At 42.1% G+C, this 15,484-nt stretch overlaps 1 protein-coding gene across 8 annotated transcripts in view; it reads right to left on the bottom strand.

Annotated features, from left to right (window-relative positions):
- The window catches only part of grid2 (glutamate receptor, ionotropic, delta 2), a 491,233-nt gene that overhangs the window by 90,821 nt on the left and 384,928 nt on the right, over window positions 1–15,484 (bottom strand). For all 8 annotated transcript variants that reach the window (XR_009794537.1, XR_009794538.1, XR_009794536.1 and 5 more), the window contains one exon: window positions 12,556–12,868. Coding sequence is in view for 5 of the 8 variants with exons in the window: in XM_061816592.1 (XP_061672576.1) it covers window positions 12,556–12,868 (313 nt within the window). In the remaining 3 variants the exon portion in view is untranslated. The remainder of the gene's footprint in view (window positions 1–12,555; window positions 12,869–15,484) is intronic.

Below are 15,484 nucleotides of genomic sequence, written 5' to 3'. Positions count from 1 at the left end.
TAGGATTAGAAATGAGCACGTTAGTTGGATGTTTTGGAGACAAGATTCGAGAGAGCAGATTTGGATGGTTTGGACATGTTCGGAGGCGAGAGAGTGAGTATATTGGTGGTAGGGTGCTGAGGATGGAGAGCGAGAGGAAGACCAAAGAGAAGGTTTATGGATGTGGTGAGGGAAGACATGAGGGAAGTTGGGGTTAGAGAGGAAAATGCAGGAGATAGGCAAAGATGGAAACGGGACAAGCCGACAGGAAAAGAAGAATGTGAGGCCGGCCATGACGTACGGATTAGAGACGGGAGCACTGAAGAGACAACAGGAAGCAGAAATGAAGATGTTGAGGTTCTTAGTTGCATAGGATTAGAAATGAGCTCATTAGAGGGACAGCCAAAGTTGGATGTTTTGGAGACAAGCTTAGAGAGCGCCGACTTTGATGGTTTCGACATGTCCAGAGGCGAGAGAGTCTGAGAATGGAGCTGCCAGGCGAAAGGGCGAGAGGATGACCAAAGAAAAAGTTGATGGATGCGGTGAGGGAGGACATGAGGACTGTCGGTGTTAGAGGGGAAGATGTCGGAGATGGGCTTGGATGGAAAAAGATGACACGCTGTGGTGACCCCTAACGGGACAAGCCGAAAGGAAAAGAAGAAGAATGCTGCAGGATGTATTTGAAAATATTTTGGGATCATAGTTTCCAGTACAATTAGGATTTAAATTGTTCATATTGGCAATTATAATGTTTGTTTTGTGGGGTGCTCACTTATGATTTTTCATTATTGGTGGCAAATCATCTCAGCAAATTCGGTTTACTGGAGAATGTGTTTATGCGCCAAGAAGCAGAAATCGCTAATGTTGAGCTCTGCACTCAACACCGCTGGAGCGTTTGACTTTAATATTGAACTGCTTTCCTTGTAGTCGAACCATCTGACCCAGGCGACTCACCCAAAAAGTATTTGGTCGTAATTCGACATAAAATCAGCCGCTGGAAATAAGGTCAAGAGCCCCATCGCTATCCCTTGATACAGCTCCAGTTACAGACACTTTTTTGGGTGGGAATTGGAGATATGTTGTAAATCTATATTTTCAACCAGCAAAATAATTGTCCATTCATCCAGAAATGTTTGTGCGTGTTTTGCACACCTTCCTTTGTGTAAGCCTTTGGTCCCAAATGTTAATTTGTCTAACCCGTGAAAATGTGAGGTCGTCACTTCGGCTCTGAAGCCGCGCTTAATTGGCAGCTCCCGTTCGACCCGGGATCCGTCACCTGGGAGTCGCCGAAGCCGCAGCAATCGCTGCATATATTTCAGTCTCCTCGCTTCCAATAAACAGACTTTTTTTTCCTCTGCGAGCATGTCGTCAAGGTCAGCCTTCTGAGGCGAGTGCAGACTGCACAAACAACGCACTTAATTGCTTCCTGATTGACTTTGCGTGCGCGCAAACTTTTCCCACAATAGAGCGACAATGTTTTTTTTTTTTGTTGTTGTCGTTTGGGTAAACATAAAAGTGTCGCGGAGAAGAAGAATACATTTTGAAATTGGATGCAACGATATTTTCATGTAGAAGATCCATTACATAACTTTGATTTCATTAAAAAGGGGACACGTGGGGGGAAAATGACTTTGCATACAAATAATTGTGTCTGCTTAGCCATCAGTTTTAAAATTATAAAACAAGAGTAAAACTTTGCTTTTCGACTGTGTCAGCAAGTCATTCTGTACTTTGGAGCATTATGACATAACAGTGAAAATAATTTGTGAAGAGTCAGAGTCACTTGCAAGCGAATTAAACTGTCTACGTGTAAACATATCTAACAAAGCCAAAGGGTAAGCAGAGCTGCATTGAGTTATGTTGAATGCACATCTTACTGCGAGCTTCTGATGAGCAGCACTTGTTTTTTTCGTCGATGTAATGGTGGTAATGGGGATTGCGTTTGGTGACGCGTCTGGTGTATGAAGTGCTGCTTTCATGAATGAAAATTGTATTGTTTTTACGGGTGCGCATTATTATTTCCCAAATATTGAGGCCTGGGCACGGTGGATCAGCTAGTAAAGCGTTGGCCTCACAGTTCTGAGGTCCCAGGTTCAATTTCCGGACCTGCCTGTGTGGAGTTTGCATGTTTTCCCCGTGCCTGCGTGGGTTTTCCTCCGGTAACCTCCCACATCCCAAATATATGCAACATTAATCGGACACTCTAAATTGCCCCTAGGTGTGATTGTGAGTGTGGCTGTTTGTCTCCATGTGCCCTACGATTGGCTGGCAACCAGTTCAGGGTGTACCCCGCCACCTGCCCGTTGAGAGCTGGGATAGACTCCGCCACTCCCCGCGACCCTCGTGAGGATGAGCGGCAAAAGAAAATGGATGGATATTGGGAGCTGCTATTATGAGTAGAAACTGCCTTAGTCAGGGCTCTGTCCCTGTTCGTCATGGTGACCAAATCTGTCCTCACCATTGGCCCAAAAGTATACAAACGAGGTCGGGATGTAAACTGGCTCCCTGGAATGAGACAGAACCACCCTCTCAAATGGGCAAATTTTTAGCAAGACAAGAAATAGGGATTGTAAACTGTCTTAAAATTCCTTAGCCTTAGGAGATTTTGACCATCACAGAAGTACTGTAATTAAAAAAAACTTAGAACAGCCTAATTCATTGTATGTCCCCTTTAAAAACACGACATTGTTATTTCCAACTCGGCCCAACACGAGCTCACTTATGTGTGAGTTTTATTACAGTAGTCGTCGTTTTTATTGACTATCTGCCAAGAAGTGAGGACAAAAAGGCTTTATTGATCCAAAATCAGAAAGAAAGCGGTAAACCTGTTTTTTTTTTTTAACGTTCATTTGTGACAAGTTCTCCTTTACAGTAAATTCACATTCCCTCTTTTTAATTCTCCAGAGACGAAGACTAGTTTTTCAGTGCCTAATTAAATGTCACACAAGGCAATTACGTGTACAGACATATGAAAAAAGAAACCAGGCTCGCTTTCTGGTTAACGGGCACTGTAATTGCTTTTTATACCTTTTTAAGCGACTCTCCATAATCGATCCCGTCATGGACTCGTACTCATAACTTACATATGCTGCTGCGAAGCGGTGAAAGGAAGTGGAATATAACTTTGTGCAGCCAATCAAAGCTTAAGGTCAAGGTGCAAAGAAGGCAGCGTTCATTTGGAACTCAACCAGCAGGAGGAATAAATACCTTTACAAAATACCAGATAGTACAAATACCACATCTGCATACCAGATATAAATAGCAGGACTACATACCAACTGTCACACCAGAAGACCAGTTCCTTCAATATCACATATTACCAGATACTGTGCCTTCACCACATCCCATAATCAAATATGGATACAAGATACCAAATACTTTTCCCAATTGGATTCTATTACTGGTCACCAGTTTGCAAATACTGCTACCAGGTGTCCTATTGGTTCTTTTCCCCGCTGTCATTTGGCTCCATGTATTTTTTTGTCTCCCTCAAGCAAAGCAGGGTGAAATTGAGCGAGGACCCGTCCACCTATGAGCAATTGGTAATCAGCTCCATGTCAATTCGCCGTATGCGAGACTTCAATTGACCAAAACCGGGAAATAGGCGAGTGATTACTTATAGACTGGCGACGTAATAGGTTGAACCCGAACTTCGTGGGGGATTACTTCTTTACAGCAAGCATCCTCGGATAAAATTTCAATACGTGTAGCTATGTTATGTTTGTGTAGGTATATACTTATTAGCACGGTGGGATCAGCTGATAAAGGGTTGGCCTCACAGTTCTGAAGTCCCGGGTTCAATCCCGGGCCCGCCTGTGTGGAGTTTGCGCGTTCTCTCCGTGCCTGCGCGGGTTTCCTCCGGGCACTCCGGTTTCCTCCCACATCCCAAAAACATGCAACATTAATTGGACACTCTAAATTGCACCTAGGTATGATTGCGAGTGCGGCTGTTTGTCTCCATGTGCCCTGCGATTGGCTGGCAACCAAATCAGGGTGTACCCCGCCTCTTGCTCATTGACAGCTGGGATAGGCTCCAGCACTCCCCGCGACCCTCGTGAGGATAAGCGGCAAAGAAAATGGATGGATGGATGGATGGATGGTGTAAGGAACCTTGAAACATTGGATATGATCATTTTCGCTCCTGAACGCATCCTGTGTAAAACAGAAGACATTGAATTATCTCCTCCCACGGGGCTCTGCCAGTTACCTGAACTGGAAGGAAGTGCTTCATCGTTTCAGTGAATCCAGAAGCTTGTTGCACCGGAGAGGCGCCAGAGCATTCTTCTAATTCTGATTTTGTCTGTGCTTATGTGCAATCCTGCATTCTGTCTCGTTCTCATTTTGGATTCCGCCCCTATTTGGATGTTTTTTGTATCTTCCAGTAAGGTCTGGTGTTTCTCTGGTCATCCTTCTTGTTCTCCTCGTTCCTCTTAGTTGCTGTTTAGTGGAACTTTGTTGCTATTTTCTCTCCTAACTAGTCGAGCTTTTCATTCACTAGTCTTTTCCTTATACTTGGTAAGTTACTATTTTCCCCTACTGATCAGCAGCACAATTTTTATTCATAATTTATTTCTGTACTTTCCCCAACTCATTAGGAACAGCTTCTGTTAAAAGTTTTACTTTATACTCTGTGTGAACAAGAATTTTTTCTTTTTTATTACACCTATTTTGTGTCACTTTTGAGGGCCGACCAGTAGCATATCCTCACAAAAGAATCTCAAATGCCAAATACCATAGCAGCAATAAACGTCAGTAACAGATATCAAAACACTATTGCCAAATATCATATAACCACGCATCAAATACCATTCCTAGATACAGAATATGATTATGACAAACTAATTACCATTATGTGATACTAAGTGTTATTACTAGATATGAATATAATTATCTCTAATCATCCTGAAATTAAGGGAAATTCTTCATCCCCAAGATTGTGCTTCTTCTGGACTGTGAGATGAACATAAATTTGACATAATTGTTCGGTAAGCTGCAGCAGTTATGAATCTTTTCCTGCATTGGATGAAGAATAGACATGCCTGAGGCATGTTATATTGTCTGTCTACATGTGTCGTTGCACCATTTGTGATTATATACCTGTTGATTAAAGGGTCATAACAGTGTGACATCAATCCTAATAGTTAGCCCGTCAACCGCCATCTTGCATTGTGTGCTAACTTCGAGCTAGTGGCCCTCCCAAAGGCAAAATCTGTTGGTTGTTTTAAATAGACATTAAGTAATTCTCTTTATTTTGTTTGACAGAAAACCTCAAGCGGGAATGCCAAAAATAAGCTTAAAGGTACATTTTTGGGAGCTTTGTTCACTATCTGCCAAACTGCTTGTGGTGAAGTGATGAGTTCACCGCTTGTAGCTTTTAACTTCTGCTAGCAAATCAAAGGCAAAAAAAAAAAAAAAAGTCAACCAAGAATTCAAACTTCTGGTATTATGAAAAACGTGGATTTTTAGGTACTGGGTCACTCATAAATTAAGATACCACTACAAGATACCAATGATCAGTAGCAAAGACCATCACCTTTAGAAAATTCCAGGAGAAGTAAGTACAGTGTTGCTTAAACTGGACAGTCCTATATCTTTTATGTCCATACCGAGGCCGCTTCCTCAGATACATTGACAAAGACATGCGAAAGCAATTTGGGTATTAAAACAGTGAATGGAAGAAGTGATGATCGATGAGAATGTAGAGAAAGGAAAACAAACAAAAAAAAAAACCTGAAGAGAGTCGAATGTAATCGAGCTTCTGTGAGACGTACGCCTCTCGGATGGATGGTTGGAGATATAAAAGTGGGGGTGGGACGGGGTGACTGGCACTCCCTCGACTTGAGCAAAACACCACTACTCCGGTTGGATATTGGATTTGGAACAAGAACAACACAGAGGGGAAAAGAAGAAATGGAGAAGAAGTGGCAGTGATGATAACGCTGGCTTCTCAGCAGTGGAGCACGGCGGAGGCAGAGGTAATGATGGAGGGGATGCGAATGCTTTTCGCACACCGAGAGGCTGAGATGTGCGACACTTACGCCGCAACAAGAGGGAGGAAACACAAACAGCTTAGCCTTCATTCCCAATGACACATTCCGTGGCCACAGACTTTTGCGGAATCGACAAATGTCTCATTTTTGAAGCAGCCCATTTCTCGAAAACAGGTCTTCACTGGACCTGAGTAATTAATGCGTTAATATCTTAACTATTTCGTATAACTATTAGATGAAACGGTGAACCTGACATCTCTTTATGAAATGTACATAAACTGTTTTTCGTAGATGTCTTATTCTTTAGTGTGGCAGTTGTTGACCAGTTAAAAAGCATATTGCGGCCACCCTAGAGGACTGGAGTGGAATAGCAATGGAAACAGAATTTTACAAGTTTTTCTTATATAAAATGTACATCTAAGTCCTGCATCATTTCAACGTCTCACCTCCAACAGGTCAGGATGTTAACTTGTGTGTGCGCCACGACTAAGTGAGACAAAGAGAAGGCCTGGGAAATATTTCTGCGAGACGCTTATCCAGCGCGACACATGAGTTTTGTTTGTGACTCTTCCACTTTAGATCAAGAAGAAGAGTTCGGGCGGGGACAACGGCAAGAAGGAAGTGAAGGATAGCACAAACGGAGATGGGGAGGTATCCAAGCAGGAGACAAGATTAAAAGAACATGTTAGTACGTCGGCTTCCGCGCCCCTGCTCGCCTCGTTTCTTGTCCTCTTTTTATTCTTTCCGTCTGTGCCTAATCCAGTTTATGTAACAAAGCTTCCCTTTGTGAAATACCGTCCTTGATGAAAGACTTTGGAATGAATCAAAAACAAAACAAAATAAGCAATTTGTAACAATTTGGACTTCCTTGTAAAACTTTTTACTTTTGAGATTTATTCACGAGACAATGATCAATGCAAAATGGTTATTTTTTTTAAAGTTGCAACTCACTAATAAAATTACACCACAGAACATTTCGGGGTGCAATGTCTTGTCAGTGGGGTGGGACCACAACTTATTGTTTTTGTATGCTTGACACTCAATCTTACCACTATACTCTTGAATCTTGAAAATGTATAATAATGACAGGACTTAAGATTCAGCCTTGAGGGACTCCTGTTATTCCCCTTGTTTCTGACAATGCCAAATTCTCCATTGGTTGTAACATTACTGTAATGGTTGTTGTTTCTTTTCTCTTGTATATCCTTCCTTACTTTCTGTATTTCGTTTACCAAATCTTCTCTGTATACAAATACAATCCAGCTCCGCCAAAAAGTTGATGACTGGTGACACGTTTTTCAGTTACATTTTGTATGACGGCAGCACGGTGACAGTGTTAAGTGTGAGTGTTAAGCATTAGCCTCACAGTTGTGAGGACCCGGGTTCAATCCCTGTGTGGAGTTTGCATGTTCTCCCCGTGCATACGTGGGTTTTCTCCGGGCACTCCCCTTTCCTCCCACATCCCAAATACATGTATTAACTGGACACTCTAAATTGTCCCTAGGTGTGATTGTGAGTGCGATTGTTGTCTGTCTCTATGTGTCCTTTGATTGGCTGGCAACCGGTACAGGGTGCACCCTACCTCCGGCCTGTTTATAGCTGGGATAGGGTCCAGCACTTCTTTGACCCTTGTGAGGATAAGTGGCTACGAAAATGGAGAAATTTTGTATGACATTTGGCAATAGAGCATACTTGTTGACTAATTTGGAGTAGTATATGAACATGAAGCATGAGAAGACTGTATAACCTTGATTTTTGCCATTTCTCATGCATAGTGAGTTTTCACGCTTGATTGCACTATCATAAAAGATTCTTATATGATCAATATTCCCTAACTCTGAAACAAGGCGGTGGGAAAACATCTTGTAAAGGATTGTGTTCAACATTAGAGGGTCCACTGTTGTTGTCTAATGACTTCCGTTTCCTGTAAAGTCTGCATGGGTTGCTGCAGCCTTTTTCCAATGATCTTTGGGTGATCTTGTTTTTTAGCATTCTGGAGTCCTCGCGCGTCACCGCTCACCCTCCCATTTCTCCCCTCCTTCGACGCTCTCGTTCGAGTCACTGCCTCTGGTGGCTCATTTCAAAATCCAAACGCTGGTGTGCAAGACTGCAAATGAGCACATTTCCCATTCCCTGCAGGGTCTTGCTCTGGCAAGCCTGCGCACAGCGACCAGTCAATACTCTGCTAATGTTATCTGTTTACCTCCTACCGTGGGACCTGGTGGTCCTGGCCTTAACTCTCATTCAACCCTCTCCCCCTCCAGGCTCAGAGAAATACTGGAAATATCTTTGCGACCACCAGGAAGAGACAAGGAAGCCCAGGAGGTCTGTGTTCCTTGTAGCAAGATTTCCCAGTAACAAAAGGTTCCTGTGTCCCATGTGGTTTGTGATAACATTTCACCTATTAAAAAAGGGTAGTGTAAGCAAATGAGGCTGATGTTGCTCAATACTCACACCTACTTGATCTAAAAATGCTGGTACAGTATTTAAAACTTTCAATGCCTTATACATTCATCTATCTATCCATCCACCTTCTGAGCCGCTTACTGTCACAAGGGTCCCGGGAGTCCCGGATCCTATCCCATCCATCCAAGGGCTTATTCTCGCTCGTGTTGCACTTGATCTAGAGCCTATCCCAGGTAACTTTGGGGAAGATACTGCACACAAATCTTCAATGAACCCAACATGCATTTTTGTGGAATGCTCGAGGAAGCCAGACCACACAAGCATGGGAAGAACATGAAAACCCGACACAGATGGCGACTTCTGCATGCGGCCGTCATCCTCCATAAAACACATTTCATACAAACAAAATATTGTCCGCCTGTTTAGTTATTAACATCCAAATGACAACTACAGATAAAGCACTGTAAACAAAAAGTCTCCGGTTGCCATTGAGCTCTATTATTGTTCCCTCCAACATGGGATTCAGAAAAGACAGGAATCCAAACAAATCAACACAAGGATGTCTGTGTGGACAAAAGAGATGAAGGAAATAACAAGAGAAGGAAGGAATAATCAAAGTCCCAAGGGAACAAAGAAATGAGGGCAAAAAAAAAAGGAAACAAAATATATATTTTTGAAAAATATCATCTCAGCATGTTGCTTGTTCTCTTTCTGAGTCTGCGTGAAAAGCTAAATGCGAAGCATTCAGGTGTTTGACTTCATTGCAATCATTCACACAGCCGCAACCTGCTTACTTCTCAACTGATTAGATTCCAGGCTGATGCACGATTGTTCTTGGAAAGGTGTTACGTGCAAAGTCTACTGTAAATCTCTGTGTGTTTCCACTGATTCATTGGTTGGCTAAGGTGGGAAGAGTGGTTGAGAATACGGTCTGCCACTAACGGATCCCTGGTTCGGTTCTGGTGTCTAGCATACAGAAGTAGCATCCACTTGCTACCGGGCCTTTGAGCGATACACTCCCCCAAAACTACGAGTGGGTTTCAAGCCATCCATCCGGCTCCTTTTCTCATTTGGATCCCTATCCCAGCTGCTGACTTGAACCACAGCCGGGGCACACTGTGGACTGGTCGCCAGCCAATCGCAGTGGTTGATTAAACACAGTGATCAAAATTGAATCAAGTTAAATGAAAAGTAGATTGATTTGGCCGTTACAGCAAAATATAGAAAGTGAACACTTTAGTGCAAAGACTGTCCAGTGTTCAGAAAGATTTTCAAGGTTCAAAAGTGAATCTTCTTCTTTAGAGTACAGTACATACTTTAGATAGCTAGTTTTACTGTCTTTAAGTTTTACTATGAAAGAGTGTATCTTACGTGACAACTAGTGACAAAAGCCAGCAAAAGTCACACAAGAAAAGGAAACCATCATCATGCGTGATGTCAGGAAATTATCTGAAACTTCTGCATTTCATTTTTCTTTGGCTTTGCGTGTGTGTAGAACGACAACAGACAAACCAATTGAGATAACCAGAATTAATTTCGCTGTTTAGTGCAATGTAACCAGTAAAATCAATTACAGCAAATATATTACTTTACATTTATTTAACATTACAACATTATTTTTTATCGCCTTGATTATACAAATCTTCTCCTTCTTTTCCTTTCGGCTTGTCGCCATAGCGTGTCATCTTTTGCCATCTTAGCCTATCTCCTGCATCTTCCTCTCTTAACACCCCAACTGCCCTCATGTCTTCCCTCACCACATCCATCAACCTTTTCTTTGGTCTTCCTCTCGCTCTTTTGCCTGGCAGCTCCATCCTCAGACTCTCTCGACTCTGGACATGTCCAAACCATCGAAGCCTGCTATCTCTAACCTTGTCTCCAAAACAGCCAACTTTGGGTTTCCCTCTAATGAGCTCATTTCTAATCCTATCCAACTTGCTCACTCCAAGCGAGAACTTCAGCATCTTCATTTCTGCTACTTCCAGTTCTGCTTCCTGTTGTTTCTTCAGTGCCACCGTCTCTAATCCTTACATCCAACAACTGTATTATAAAAACCTAAAGTTACTAAATATCCACGGGTGATGCCTCAAGCGAATCATGACCGGGGTTGAACTCACTGTGACAAATGTCGGGGCCGCGAAGTGTTGTCAACTTACTTTGTCGCTAAATTTAACTTTCCCAAATCTTTGAACCGGAAAAAGCAACTACCGACAAATCTAGCAACTTGTGACCAGGCTGCAAATGAATGGCTCACAGGCTAAATCACCACGATAAAAGGTCAACTGATACGATTCTTTTCTATTTCGAACACAAATGAGTGAGTTTAAAATACCTACAGAACGCACAGCCTTGTGTTTTACTATCGATTTGCTCTGAATTTCGTCGTCTGTGCTTTTCCAGGCGACTCTTTCCAGCAGGCTCAACTTCACTCTGCAGTGGGATGAGTGTTCATGCTTGGCTACATTCCGGGCGCGATATTTCTGGCCCACCAAATCAGTGACGAATCACCTGTGACCGAAGTGCTCCTTTCTCTCATGCACACACTCAGACATGTGCACACACACACACAAAATACACAGTTGAATTTTCGTGCAGAGCGACAACAAGCTGCTCAAAACAAGATCCTTCCTCACTTGTTTTCCTCACTAATGACACCATGACTAAAATGTTAATTATCCCGAAAAAGAGAAATGATTGCCAAAAATCAAACAGCAATTAGCGTGGATCATCATTAGCACCATTAGCTGCTACAGCAAGATGGAGGATTATTGAGGGAAGTGTGGCATGATCATCAGTGCCTCATTCAGCAGGTTTTTCACAGGCAGAAAGAAAGAAAAATCTTTTTGGACCATCGAAAATCGGCAGAAAACCCACAAAACGCATTGCTGGCTAGGAGACAACAAGCTAACAAACAACAACAATGGAATAGAACGAGGGCTTCGTACATTTGTTGTCATGTTGATCCAAGGGAAGGAGACATTTCATTCAAATGAGACTTTCACATACAGTATATAAAACTACACACACTACTGCGACTATTATGCTGTCATTTGATTCTCATTTATAGGAGCAGAACTTCAGTCGTCAAATTGCTTCTGCTGGTACTGAGTGTAAGAAGAAGTCAGAAGAAATTTGAGACAGCAAAAGGCTAAATGGTTAGTTAGTGAGTGAGTGAGTGAGTGAGTTAGTTAGTTAGTTTGTTAAGGTTCTTGCGCATCCATCCATACATTTTCCAAGACGCTTATCCTCGCAAGGGTCACGGTAGTGCTGGAATCTATCTCGGCTAATTTCAGGTAAAATAAACTAATTACCATTCAGCTCACTCATATTTATCATGCCATATGCACATTATACATCTAACAGTGTGCTAAAAAAATACTTACAGATGCTGCTTTGGCGTTTGTGGTAACGTTTTTCATTGGCTAACGCTGCATCCATCTGGAATAAATGTCATCAGGAACATGGGTTCCGGCGGCGTAAACATGAATATGGGCGAAAGTTGTTTTTTTGGGGCGGGGGTTCCAATGGAGATTCAAAGCAGTAATTTTGTGTGCACATATTTTTTAAGCCGAGTCAATTTCGAACATAATTTACAGTCCCTCAGAGATAGATTTGGTGAAAACATGATCCACATGCCTGGTCTAAAGACAGATACTTCATTTTTTGATATAATTTACCAGTCTGTAGTGGCAACCATCCATTACACCAACGAATATTTTCAAATTATTCATTTTGACAACACTTCTTGACTCTACACAAGACCCCTGCTGATTATCATGAGATAGAAACCGTGAGAATGGAACCCAATCTTGCCAAATCTTATTTCCGTCACCCTCTTCCCTTCTCAAGGTCGCAGCACTTCAAATCCTTTCCCTTTATATCCGTACCTGAGCACCAACCGGTGGATTGCGGGGAATCTTGGGAGGGATAAGTTGGAGGTGGGGTCACTACCCAGCCAGTCAATCCTTGTAGGACAAATGTTTGTCACCTTGAGTTTTTCTCACGATCGTAAGCAACTGGTCAGTTGCAAATCCACTGTTGCATTGGGAAGGTTTGGAACATACGCTGTTGCCAGTAAGTAAAAACCCAATGAAACGTCTAACCGTGCAGACATGTCAAGTACAAGCACTAACCGAAACATTTTTACATAATTGAACGAACAGGTAGATTTTGTACATACCTTGCTGCACGAAGGAGCCGTACACGAACCACATGGAATTGTAGAGCGTCGTGGAGGACACGGACCCCACGGGCAGTCGAGGTGGGTTGAGCCAGTTGAGTAAGTAGACCAGGATGCCAACCAGCAGCACTGTGCCCGCGATGCACGCCCACAGCGATAGGTCGAAGGGCGCCAGGCAGGCGAATATGTCCACAGTGCGCTCGGCCTTGCGCAGCAACACCCCCACGGAGTAGTCCATGTAGCGCGTGGTGAAGTCCACGACGCTCTCGCGCTCAGGAGTGATAGTCAGGGCGGAGAGTCCGACGTCAGCTCGCTGGGAGATGAAGGAGGACAGAGGAATTCACGTAAAGTAGGGTAACAAGCATACCAATAATCAGGGTGGAAAATTCAGCATTTTCTCCTATCTCTAAAAGATCATCCCGACTGTACACTCCTCTGTGGTCTGTGTTGTTTCCATCACCGATCTGCTCGGAAAACAATACGGGCCGACGGTGGCAAAGGTTAAATCTGTCTATAAAAGTAGTAAGTACACAGTAAAAAAAAAAATGTTGTGTATATAACCCGCTTCAGTGAAGAATACGTTGCCATCGTACCACTCTAGTTTCCACTGAGAAGTGTGGTTTGGTTCAGTCAGAATTTGGTGCGGTGGCCTAAAATATCAAACTCGCACCAACCCACTTTTTATTCTCCTTTTGTTGTGTCATTGGCCAGCGCAGAATAGAATGATCCACTTTTTCGGGTGGAGCAGGAGTACAAGTGTAAAATTCAAGGCCTGGTTTGCCAATTCAGCCCGTCACATCACTCTATGTGCCCCAAAACAATATTAATATGCTTACAATCACATAAAAAGAGAACATGTATTATCCCCTGTTTAGAACTCAAGACAACAAATGACTGGTTCATTTTTGCGAGTAAGTGGGAACAATGTGCACTTGAAAAATACATGAGCCAGTGAGTGCAATTAAAATGAGCTTTGACAAAAAACAAAAAGGTGATTAAAATGTTTCCAGTCCCCGGAGTTTTGCTAGCAGCTGTAGACATCTGCTGGAACCCAGCAGGATTGAGAGTGTATTCAGTGTGATATTCCAACATAACACTGTGCCTCCCCAATGAGAAGCTCCATAAAATAGACCACCCTCTGGTGGCTAAATGCTGAACGAAATAATGTTAATAAACACATGCACATCTTATTTACAGTCCACACTTGCCTGCACACAATTAAAGATGATTGATTCGCATTCTAGTAGACTTTAACATGGTCACAATATGAAATACACCCTCTCCCTCCCCTCACTGTCTGACATGAAATCAGATTAAACCGTTTCTGTTTTAGGTCAATTAGCATTTTTAAAATTATTCCTATTTGCTAAATGCCAGAAAGAGGGAATATTTTTTTCCATGTAATTTTTTTATGGCTTTCTTCAAAGGCTATTTACATAGAGTCATATTATTTTGCCTGTAAACAATTTGGGGAAATCCTGATGATGATGCGGCCATCACACTGCTCTAGAAGGAGACGGATTATGTGTAACAGAGATGAAATTGCTTTGGTCCGATGTGTGCATACCAACCCAAGAATACAAAGGACCTTGTGAAGATGCTTGCTTAATATGGAAAGAATGTTATTACCACAGTTAAACGAGTACCGTACCATCAAAGGTTGAAAGACCATTCCGCCAGGAAGAAACCACTACTCCAAAAGAAAAACCAAAGAGCCAGAGAAAAGTTAACATATCCACAAAGGAAGAAAGACCTTCATTTTTGGAAACATGTCCTCAAATTAGACTTTTTGGCCATAACGGGCATTGTTACAAAAAAAAAAAAAAAAAAAAAAAAGGGGAAGCTCAAAAGCATGAGAACACCATCCCAACTACGAAATATGGTGGGAGCATTATCATATTGTGGGGCTGTTTTTCCATAACAAGGACTGGTACACTTCACAAAATACATTAAATCATAGAGATAGAACATTTTGGTGAAATACTGAAGCAACACCTCAAGACATCAGCGAGAAAGTTAAAGCTTGTGCGCAAATGGCTCTTTGAAAAGGACAATGACCCGAAACATGCTACCAAACTTATTTCACAGTAGCTTACGGATAACGGTCAATTTTTTTTTAGAGTGCCCAATAGAAAGGCACTGATCTCAATCTTCTTGCATATGTGAGTGAATAACTTAAAAGGTATGTGGAAAGCGAGGTGGTCTACAAACCAGGCTCGGCTACACCATATACATCAGGAGGAATGGGCTAAAACTCCAGCCAATTATCATGAAAAGCATGTTGAAGGATATCCAAACTGTTTGAGCGAAGTCATACTTCCAGTTTATAGGCCATGGTACGCAAGAAGAAAAATTAGCCCCCCGCCCACCCCCAAAAAAAAAACAAAAAACAAAATATTTGTCTTTTTATTTCATCTTCTAAAAAAAAAAAAAATCTTCTCATTATTCTGGCATTTAAAAAATATAAAGTTTTGTAATCCTGATTGACTTTCAACAGGACAAGTTTAGCACTACTTCATTTTAGAGAACAAAATGTGTAAGTCTTTTTGATTTAGTTTGCAAATATCTGCTTTGAAACGGATGGTAATTGAACCTTTTGCCATCTCTTGGAAGACCATCAAATTGCTCTGCATGCCACTATGGCTGGCAGAGCATGATGAACAAATATGCATAATTTAGTAGTAAATAAATAATTTTCAGACCAATCAAGCGGAATTGGATAATTTCCAGTGATCACTGGAGGACATTTAATGGCACTTGTGTATGAGGAAATATGGTATGTGCTGCGTAATTAAATTGCTTGCTTTGTGTGCGCGACGTGGCATGTCACCAATCAAAAATGAGTAGAGAATTAATTAGCCCAGCTAATAATTGGCAGGCATAATTGTCTGTTCAAAATGCATTTGCATGTTCGGTATATTTACAGCCA

The sequence above is a fragment of the Syngnathoides biaculeatus genome, chromosome 4 (assembly GCF_019802595.1).
Source record: "Syngnathoides biaculeatus isolate LvHL_M chromosome 4, ASM1980259v1, whole genome shotgun sequence".
Lineage (NCBI taxonomy): Eukaryota > Metazoa > Chordata > Actinopteri > Syngnathiformes > Syngnathidae > Syngnathoides > Syngnathoides biaculeatus.
The sequence above is the reverse complement of the archived record's forward strand: the minus strand, read 5'-3'. Positions and strand labels throughout refer to the sequence as shown.